The sequence below is a fragment of the Copadichromis virginalis genome, linkage group LG6 (assembly GCF_057382275.1).
Source record: "Copadichromis virginalis isolate Kocher_CV1m ecotype Utaka linkage group LG6, C_Virginalis_male_GT1.1, whole genome shotgun sequence".
Taxonomy (NCBI): Eukaryota; Metazoa; Chordata; class Actinopteri; order Cichliformes; family Cichlidae; genus Copadichromis; species Copadichromis virginalis.
Window position 1 is genome coordinate 34,287,763 of NC_140623.1, and position 11,291 is coordinate 34,299,053.

The 11,291-nt window shown below is 39.2% G+C and overlaps 1 protein-coding gene across 1 annotated transcript; it reads right to left on the bottom strand.

Moving 5' to 3' along the window:
- Positions 1 to 257: 257 nt before the first annotated feature.
- On the bottom strand, positions 258 to 9,344 carry khsrp (KH-type splicing regulatory protein). Its single transcript, XM_085460063.1, has 18 exons — positions 8,999 to 9,344; positions 7,169 to 7,268; positions 7,033 to 7,086; positions 6,916 to 6,952; positions 6,764 to 6,822; positions 6,593 to 6,664; positions 6,448 to 6,505; positions 5,430 to 5,577; positions 4,803 to 4,901; positions 4,613 to 4,714; positions 4,425 to 4,527; positions 3,909 to 4,033; positions 3,175 to 3,471; positions 2,957 to 3,066; positions 2,772 to 2,857; positions 2,479 to 2,688; positions 2,053 to 2,249; positions 258 to 1,164 (listed from the first exon to the last, which is right to left on the bottom strand). The coding sequence occupies exons 1-18, from the start codon at positions 9,086 to 9,088 to the stop codon at positions 1,156 to 1,158; spliced, it is 1,956 nt and encodes a 651-aa protein (XP_085316189.1). The 5' UTR covers positions 9,089 to 9,344; the 3' UTR covers positions 258 to 1,155.
- Positions 9,345 to 11,291: the final 1,947 nt, after the last annotated feature.

Here is an 11,291-nt window from a genome sequence, read left to right on the forward strand (position 1 = left end):
GAGATATACGAAGATGTTTAGTGAGATTGTGACGTCCACTTGGATTTTTTTATTTTCATTTATCTGATCTTATCTTACTTGTCAGGGGTAATATTTTGTATCCCCTACAATACTATTAAAGAGGCTATAGTTTTTATCTCAGTGTTGAAAACTTTCAAATATGAATAAAAAACATTAAACTTGAAAGAATAACTTTAATTTTAGGCATATTAGCTAATGTGGCATTACAAACAGCACAGGGGATTATCACACAAGACTGGTAATTGAATGTTTTTATTTAAGTATTTAAAAACAAGCTGTAAAAAACAAAACAAACAAAAAGAAAAAAAAATAAATCAGCATACAATAAGAGAACTTACTGGAAAAGAGACTATTCTTTTCATTGTAAAGATGTAGAAATGAAACCAAGGGCAGTCAAGCACACAAACACATACATGCACAAAGAACCAGCCTACATAACTGCAGGACAGTTAGTGCCTTATTACAGCCAACTTACACACGGTCTTCTGTTCAGTAGCATACACTGTATACAGACACACAAGACTTGCCCCTTGAGGAAAATCACAGAGAATGTAATTAAAAATAAGAAATTATGACAGCAGGGAGAAGTTCACCTGCAACTTAAACACTGGAATCTTTTTTTGTAAAAAAACTGAAGTTTAAAAAAGTACCAAGAAGAAGAAGAAGAAGAAGAAAAAAGACCAACAACTTCTGCCATACAAACATAATTTTTTGAATATATTCAAAATACTGCTAGACAGTTTTTACCTTCAGCAAACAGAAGGGGAAAACTACTGACATGTGAGTCATTGTTGAGATGCTGTTGTGCTAGCTTGCAAGAAAAGATGCTTATTATTTCACATTTAAGAAAAAAATTCCAAACCATCTGATGTATTACAAGGTGAAGGTGAGGTGAAGGGGTAAGTTAGTGCTTTTTTTCAATACATCTGCAAAACGCATTCCCTTTTGAATTTCATTAAAAAAAATTAAACAAACAGGAAGGTTTGAATACAAAATGTCTGAGAGGATGAGTTAACCACAGGCTTATTGTCCTATTAAAGCCCAAAAAAAAACTGGGAATTTAAAAAAACAAACAAACAAAAAAAACCAAGCCCGGAGATTCAACACATCTGCCCAACAGAACACGTCACAAGTTTACTGGGCCTGAAAAGAAGAGAAAAGATGTCATAGAGAAGCACTGATCTAGTCACACTAATAAAAGACAAAAATGTTCTTACAATCAAAATCAACAGTTGATGTAGTCGATTTCCTGGTATTAACTTTTTTTTAAAAAGGCCTTTTCTGTTTTTTTCAACCATTTTCTTTTAGTATTAAGTTTTACCATATTTTCTAATTCTTCTCAAATTCAGTTGATATACCCTTATGGTACTAAAGAGTCATTTTAAATTTTGATTTATAAATGTTTATTTGCTTTGTTCCATCTTCTTGTCAGTTATCTGTAAAATACTTTGAACTGAAGGTAACTTGCATGAAAGGTGCCAAATAAATAATTCAACGTAAATGCCATTTCCATCTTTAGACAGAAGAATATGGAAACTACTGATGTGGTTGATTTAAGCTACTGGTTGAGAAGCTTAACCCAAGATAAAACATCCCTGGTTCATATAAAAAAATCCTACGTGTAATTGAGCTTAACTTCATCGGTGAACTCATACCTGTGATGGTTGGAAACATCATTGCTGGCCTTTTGACCAACCCACTTTGACATAGATGCATATACATTTTTGCATGTTACCATTCCAACTGAACTACAAATCACATATATCCAGATCTTGCTTTTTACTCCATCTTTACACAAGGCGGTGTCCATTTGTTACCCTGCTTCCAGAACAGTTTTGTAGCCTACCATAATGTTATCTCATAGCTGTGAGGATCACTCTATTATCCATTTTTACAGAATTCTATACACAAAATTTGGGGAATTATTCCCAAATTAATTCTTTTTTCATTAATTAAATATATAGCCAATTAATTAGTTTAGTTTACCCCCTTCCAAGCAGCCATGAGGTCAGTTTTAAACATCAGCCATACCTGTTGTCCCTGCTGTGGAGCAGCTGCTTGTCCAGGAGCCTGGCCTGTCTGTCCATAGTAGGCAGCCTGCTGTCTGTAGTACTCAGCCCAGGCTGCACTGTAGTCCTGCTGGCCACCAGGTGCAGCTCCTCCTGCTGCAGCTGCTGTGGGGGCTGCTGCTGTGCCTGGAGCAGCTGCTGCCCCTCCTGCTGGCTGAGCTGGAAAAGAAAAACAAGTGCAAACATACATTATATATGTACAGTTACATGCTACAAGCACATATGGATGAATGAATAATATATTAGCATTAAAGTCACTTGTGAGATGGCAGCACATTTGACGGTTGTGACTTTTTAAATTCTTTAAGAATTAAATATTTGAAGTTGTTAAAGGCTGTCAGTTACAGACTTAATAAACATTATTTACTCAAAATTAGTTCCAACTTACTCATGCCCATCTTCTTATAATACTCTTCCCAAGCCTTGGTGTAGTCTGGCTGACCCCCAGCAGTCTGGGCTGCCGGGCTCTGGTCCCCTGGTGCTGCTGCTGCTGCAGGAGCTCCTGGATTCTGAGCTGGCATTGTCCCCCCTGGCTGCTGCCCGTAATATTGTGCATAGTAGGCTGCCCATGCTGCATTTGGGTCTGCTGCAGCCTTATCTAATTGGGAAAGATGAAATTGAGTTGAGGAATAAATAATCAAGTACTGAAACAAACAAAAGAGAAATAAATAAAGGACTTACTGGGGTCATATGGATTTGGGGCTTGCCACTGCTGATAGGCATTTCCCCAACCCTGAGAATACTGGGCACCACCTGGTGCAGCTCCACTGCAGAGAGACGGGACAGTTAAAGCATAAACCACCTACTTATATGAGTTAACCCTGAAAGAAAACACACTGGCACAACTATTTACACACTGTACTTACTGAGGAGCTCCACCAGGAGGCCCTGCATTATAAGGGTTCGGATTATAGGGACCCATTGGACCAGGTGGCCCTCCTGGACCAGGACCACCACCCACAGGACACAATGGGGCCTGGAAAAACAGGGAATAAAAATCATTATACCAATAACTTCAGACTGCATGGGATCTTTAGGCAGCTGCTTAAAGTCATTCTCTGCTTTGTAAGTAATGTGAACCTACCTCAATCTTCTCTTCTATAAGCTGCTTTGCATGATCAATCTGTTGTGGAGACCCTCTGATGGTGAACAGTTTGAAATTCGGGTCACCGTTTGGAGGTGGCTGACGAGATATCTCCACAAATGCACCAGTTTGCTGGTTGATGGACTTGACATTCTCTCCTCCTCTGCCAATAACAAGCCCACATTTGTGAGCAGGGATGGAGAAAGTCATCTCACCTCCTGGTGGACCCCAGTTCCCTTGGCCTCTACCCTGCCCTCGGCCACCAGGTGGCATACCAGCACCAGGACCCGGTGGACCCTGTGAAAGAAACATGCCACATTCTTTTTAATTAACACAAAATTCAACATTAAAATTTCTTAAAGAGGCCCTTAATAAACATGTGTAACATTTCAAATAATGAGGTCAGTGTTTATAACAGTTATCCCTGGGTGCCAAAAGTTCAGGCTGAAGACTGACTTAATGGTCATCTCAGCCACACAGCTTTGGCCCCACCCACTTTGTGTTTGCACCTTCTCTGTTTAATGGCTAGCCTATCTAGAGAGGAAAAGAGGAGCTAAAATGATCTGTTTCATACACATAACCTGAGGGTCTGCATAAACACCCAGTATGCAATAAATAAGGATTATTTGGAATCATGCAAAGCTACTCTAGCATAATCCAAGAAGAAAAAATATGGAGTTTAAATTGAGCATTTTAAATTACATCCCCTGCCCGTCTCTTCAGCGTGTACTTACCCCTTGCCCACCCTCCTCTCTGGCACGGATGCTCTGTAGCAGGTCAGTGATGATCGAGGCAGCGTGCTGACACTGGTCTGGTGGACCCATAATATAAGCAATCTTTTCAGGACCTGTACCATCATCTGTAAAGAGTAGGAAAATGACAGTTGGGTTTATTGATGAGAGTCCACACTGAGACAAAAACAAACAAACAAAAATTTCTAGCCACCAATACTGAGTAGATGTATGTATGGTATAAATGTGAACATCCTAGGTGACTTCCTTCTCAGTTATCACACCCACAAGACTTTCAGAAAATTTGAGCTCTGACCTTGACCTCAAGGTCAAAGTCACGATTCAAATTCATCCAAGATTTGTAGCAGATGCACCTATGGTATGAATTTCAAAACTATGTCATCTCATTTTCGAGTTATCGTATTCCCAAACTTGGGTGTCCACGTCGCCCACCTCCCCAGTGGGGTGAAGATATTTTTCAATTTTATTACATGCAGTGAAAGTAGAGTGAGAGTGTACCTGGTTTAAACTGTATTTTCACGCCAGCATCACTCTGGATCTTCTTGATCATCTCTCCACTGCGACCAATCACAACTCCCACAGAGTGCCGCGGGACAGCTATCTGTAACATTAAATAAACACTTAACCATTCAGAGTTGATGTGTCTCACTGTGCTGGTCGAATTCAAACACACTGTCTTTACTCACTTCTATGCCCCCTCCTCCCATCCTTGATCCATATTCGTTCCTCTCTCCAAAACCCTGATGTTCTCTCTCTCGTAGGATCTCATTAACCATCTCCTTAGCTTGCTAGAAAGGCAACACAATGAAAAATTTTAACCAACAGCAGCTTAACATATTTCCCGCACAAATGAAACCACTTAACCCAAAACGGTACCTGGACTTTGTATGGGTCTCCAATGATACGAAGAGGTTTATCTATGTTGGGTGGCTGCGACGCATCTTGGATAAGAATCATTTTGACTCCAGCTCGCTCCTAAGAATTAAGGAAGAGGTATATTACAGACACATGGCAGACTAACCAAACTTCGGCACATCAGACTGTCCATTTGTTGCACTTGGATTTCGTACTATGTGATGTCAGGTGTTATTTGTAATAATAATTTTTTTCCAAATATTTTTATGCTTTAATTTCTACAGCTCCCTCATCTTGGAATTAAAAACAACCTTCAGGAGATGGTCTAAATGTTTAAAGTCACTTTATATGACCTTGAGTTACCTCAGGTTCTAAATGTTACTCCTGATAATTAAGGCCTTTCTTGGCACAAATCAAAACAATTAACTGTTCTGCTGTTTTAGTTTTCCCCAGCTTCAAGTTTGCAACTTTGATTGTTACTTTAATTATATACTTAATTTTGTGCATTTTATGCGCACATTTGTTTGCGTTACTAGTTTATGCAACTACTGATCTCTGCACTCTTACAAAAGCAGTGTTGCTGGCTATCTTTTCCTGGTTAAATAAATAATCATCACCATCTGTATAACTGAATGCTGCATGTGTCACCTGCAGTTGTTTGATAGTCTCTCCTCCTTTGCCAATAATAAGGCCAGCCTTTCCAGCAGGGATTATCATCTCTTGCATGGAACTTGACTGACCATTGGTTGACTCGTGACCTCTGGACACAATGTCATCTAGAATCGCCCTGGCTCTCCTGCAAGCAAATTCATATCAAGGTCATGAAATGATTGAAGAACACAAGGTTAATGTGGCACAGACGCAACCTAGTTAACATTTCACACCATTACTGCAGAAAGTCCAAGCAACTTTTACAGCACACAGTATGGCATTGCCTCAGAAAGCTGCAAGGATTTGAACAGGTAACCCTGCCAAATGTTTATAATAAGGACTATCTCCCAATGTGACTGTAGGTACGACCTAGGACCAACCAACAGGAATGCTGCATGAAATAACACGCTGATCCAAAAAAAATAAAAATAAATCATGATTGCCTCAAGGAGGACAAAGAATGGGAACAAGCTACAGCAGTCACAGCCCATGATTCAATATTTTTTAAATCACCATGCAGCCAACCTGTCTTGTTGTCCTAGACAAGTTTCATTAGATCTATGTTGCACAGAGTGCCTTAGAACTGATAAAGCTTCTGACATCTTATAGTATCCAAGCAGTTACACAACATGTCCAAATCCCTGAGAGCACGCCAACTTCCTCCAGTCACCTAAAGATTCATGGCATACATACAATAGCAAACAAACAATGATTAGTTTAAGGACCATATTTATGGTTTAAGCTTAATATAGGACACAGACAACACAGAGTCATGTCTTAGAGGCCAAACTCATCCCAATAGTGCAAACCACTGAAACTTAACAAGTACACAGGAAATAAAGATTTCACACAATCTAAAGCTGTACCAGGAGGTTTGTCTATCATTTAACTAGGCTGGCCATCAATCTCGTTACCATTTCTCCCTACAGATATTAATAATGAAATAAAATTTACCACAAACCAAACTTCTTGACAGCTTTTCCCAATATTTAAAAGACTTAAAGGACCAACTTACTGTATGGCATCGGGTGATCCTGTGAGGGAAATGCTTCTATCTGGCAGACCAACACTGTCTGTGGATTGATATGATAACAATTATAAATCAAAAGGGACGATGGTATATCGATGAGGCACCGTTTACTTAACTAATCACAGCTCACCGTGTGCAATTTGGACTTTGCAGCCAGATTCTTGCTGAATTTTGTTAATCTGTTCGCCTCCTCGCCCAATGACTTTAAGGAAAACAGAAGAATGTTGAGTTTAGTCTGAACATGTGTAACATAGCAACACGGGAATAATTTGTACAGTTTATGAAGGGTTTGTCTACTCACTGAGCCCAACCATGCTATCAGGCACTCTGCACTCTTCTGTCATTGTGGAGGGCCTTACACTGCAGACACATGATCGTGAATAAATAATGACATACAGTGTTTCAACAATAAACAGCAAAAGGTGTTTACATAAAGAAAAATAAAAGTCAAACCTTTGCTGGGACAGAGCAGCTAGCTGAGCTCCAATAGCTGTAAGAGATTCAAAACTGGTGAGCAGGTGGAAACTGAGCAAAAAGGAGTTATTGTAACTAGAGAATTGTTTAACGTACACATTGCAGAATCTCTTTCACTCTGTGATGCTACCTTCTTGGCATCGGGTTCATCTGGAAACAAAAATAATAGTAAGCCTTCAAAGTGGAGTAAAGGAAACTGTAGACAGAGTCCAAGTTTGATCAGATTTTCTACCTCCTTCTTCCAGGGATCGTTTCTGTGATGTGAACGGGTAGCTCTCGGCTCCTCCGTTGTTTGTCGGGGACACACCGTCGCCACCAATTTTAGCTGCAATCTGGAAAGAGGTGAATACTGGATTAAACCAGAAACCTTTGCAAAGACACCATTAAGACATCTGAAATGTGTCTATTTTGGTAAGAAATCTTTGACATTGCTTGGAGCTTTCAGACATGTTCAGCTCATGTCATATAAATAAAAGATCTTCACATTTAAAACTGCAAATCAACAGACACATGAATATATGTTTAATTATGAGGAGATAATGTAGTGCTAATAAATGATGCTCCCACCGCATTCAGGGGTTTGGGTTGTTTGTTACAAAGAAAGAGTAGAAATTTTGAGAGATGTGAGCATGTGCCAGGTTGGGAAGAATAAACTAATGATAATATTGCAGTGCATTGAATCCCTACAAAACTGATCATCATTCTCTTAATATTATATATAATTGACTACAGATTTGTATCAGACTTTTCATTAACCCTTCACTGCATAGTGCTGATATGGACACTGTCTTGTTTAAGAATTGCTGGTACAAATGATTTAGTTATCATTTTAACTCTGGTTATTCTTACAGTCCAAAACAATGTTTAGTTCTGCTCCACATTATAAATTAAAAAGATGTGATCCCCAGGTCTTTTAATGTCCCTTTTGTATCACAGAAAAATGGTTTAAAAAAAGCTTTCATGTGTCAAGTGGCTTCTGTTTGGAATAAATTATCTTTAAATGTCCATTTTATCACTGTTTTAAACAAGCTTTGTTTTTGACTTATTATGTTTTCAGTAAGTCTATTCGTTTCTATTTCTATGTCTATTCAGTATGTTCATTTATTTCTTCTCTAACTGAATAACTTAATAGGTTCGTTTTGTATGATGGTGTAGTTTAATTTGCTTTTTATTATTGGTTATTGTTGGTTCGCCTTTGTTGTGTTATGCATTATAATAAATATCTTACCACTTGTTGTATAAATGTTTGTTCTGACTCCCTGGGCTTATCCACATATAATTGATCAAATATTAAGTACTTATTATAATATTAGAAGCCACTTTGAAACATGAGCCATTGTGACTGTGCCCCAAATTAATGGAAGCACGACAGTCAGACAACCCGACACTAATTTAAATCTAATAAATCAAAGAAACTATAATCCAATGCTAGCAGTCCCTTCAAGTATCACAAATAACCTTAAACGATCTTAATTTATCAAAAAATATTAATTTAATATATCTATATTCAACATCTCAAAATATAACTATCACCAGATAAAATATACGATGTGTTTTTTTTATTTTGTTGAAATAAACAACTATACTTGTTAATGAAAATAGCCATTAGCTGAAAAATAACCCTTTACAGTGAAAAAAAGTAAACGATGGCTCCTGAACTCTTTTCAGTCAATGGTCTACATGAAACAAAACAGCCATAATGCTATAATACAGTTACCTAATAAATGCCTCATAAATGAATGGAGATGATCCCCATATAACAGCTAACCGTTAACTAACGGGTAATAAGTAAATGTTGCTTACTTAGCCCAAGTTCACTAAATTTACCTCAAGGATCGCGGTAGGGACAAACATTTCATTTATGTAACAGAGCCATGCTAACACACACAATTCAATTGCCTCGATCTGAACAGAAAGTAGGGCAAATGAATGGCTTTGCTATTAGCTAGTGTGCTACCTCGCTAACTAAAGCTAACGTTACTGGTCGTTATGCTAGCTGCGGTTTCAGAGCAGCTAATTAGCTCGCCGGCTGACTCCTCTCGTAGTCGAGCGCTTGGATTACCTGTCTGGCTCGCTGAACGGCATCTGCGAAAGCGTCGTTTTTCATTCCTGCTCCGACTCCATTTGATGGCAGAGAGCTGTAATCAGACATGCTGCTCCCAGAGGGCTAACACAAACACGCGCGCGCGCACACACACACACACACACAGGGGGGGCAGGCGGGCTGGACGGCTTTGGCCGGGTCGAGCTGCGCAGAAGCGGGAAGGTTAACAGGAGCGTACAGGGAGACACCGATGTGTGTGAGATCTCCTACCACGCCGGCAAACTTCCCTGCTTGAAATAACCAATCAATGCATGTTCGACCCCGGGTTTTCTTCTTCCTCTTCCTTGTACCTTTGAGGGTTAAATTGTTAAAAATTTCAAACACAATAAAAAAATGTCGCCTCCATCTGGACTGGAGCGTAGTTGCACTGAAATTGCACAGAAACCGATGTCTAGTCATCTCAGTGGTTTTTCTTTCAATGTGTTCAAGTAATTGTATTATGGTAGGCTTTTTAACTGTATTTTTTAGCTTAATAACATTATATCACATATGTAATTTCCTTATGTAGAGATACACCATGAAGACATTGCAATGGATGCTTAAATTCATGTTTATGTAATTGCTGATACAGACAGTGTTTGCGAGTAACGGAATACATGTACCGGCGTTACGTATTTAAAATGCAAAATATGAGTAACTGTATTCCGTTACAGTAACCTTTTAAAAGGGTGGTATTCAGAATACAGTTACTTAAAAAAAAAAAAGGATTACACGGTGGTCTTTTCCTGTTTCACATGTTAGGCTATGACATCTCTATTTTTGGTAATTCCACGCCAGGGAAACCCAAACAAAACACGCATTAAGAGGCTCTAATGTCTGCATCTCAATCTCGCGGCCCATGTCACCCCTACTTGCGGCCGCATAATCACGTGAATAAATATTTTTAAAAAGTTATTCACAAAAATGATTTAATATGAAGGCAATAGGCAGAGTGTTACAGGCATAGCCCTAAATAATGTAGCCTGATGGGCAGTGTAGTGCGTGCTGCAGGGAGAATGGACTGCCATACCCGTGCGTGTGTGAGCGCGAGGAAGGGAGAGAAAAACTGAAGTGGAAAGTCAGAGTTGTCACCGAGCAGAATCGGGAGATGGAAGCATGTAAATGTAATAATAACCACTGCAGCCAAAAAGAGTGCCTGACGAGCCCAGTTGTAAGTAAGCTGTTAAGACTCGACTGTACACTGTGTTCTGTTTTCCTTCGAAGCAACCTTTCAACGCCTCTCTCTGTCTCGCTAGCAAAGTTGACCCAGACAAGTTAAGGGTAGCTAGTTTTCGGCTACAAGCCCGCCAGAAGTCTCTTTACGACGGCTCGGAGCCGCAAACCTGTTTTATATACACGTGAATAGTTTTCAGAGATCGCTGCAAAAAGTGCAGCCTTACCTAATGTCCACCCTGTTACTCATTTTATATTAAGATTTAAAAATCTAGTTGGTATTGGTATGGTGAGTAACCTTCAGTAATAGTAATAAATCACACAGCAATAGTACATTCATGTAGTTGTAAAAAGCATGATAATATATTAAGTAATCCAAAGTATTCAGAATACATTATACCCTTTGGCTCTGGTCCTGACAACCAGTAGCGGTTTTTAATACGGGCGGTTGCCCGGGGCGGCATCGTTACATACAGCATACATACCGCTACATACAGTCCAGTATATAGAGAGACGAGACGACGAGACTCCAGTTACAGCAGTGCAAGTAAACAAACAATAAATATAAGAAGAGTAAAAAAGTAAATATACACTTTACAACTAGGGATAAAGGGACCAATAACAATTTAAAATTTATAGTTTGATGATTTAAAGTCTCACACACAACCTGTCGAAAGGGCAGGCGGCCGGCTGCTTCCAGAGCACATTTCATTCATAATGTTGTCAGTCCAAGCCCATTATGTATTCATGATTTGAATCCTGGGTTGTGCGAAATCCCAGACATAAACCCTAGACAAAGTGAATCTGTGAACTAAGGTGTAGGTCTATTAGGTTATGTTGTGGTGATGCTCGGGTTGGGGAATGGGTGTTCGTACTGGAGTGCAAAATTAAAACCAAGATGGACAAGAAAAGTTCAAAGCCATCAAGTCCTCAGCTTAGAAAAAATAGAAAAGAAGAGGAGGAGAAACAAGCAAAAGATACAGGTAAGCAGATGTGTCATTGGATAATGGCAGGACATGTAGCCTGAAACTATCAGAATCAGAATACTTTATTAACCCCTAAGGAAATGATGTGGGTTACAGTTGCTCCAAGAAGAAAT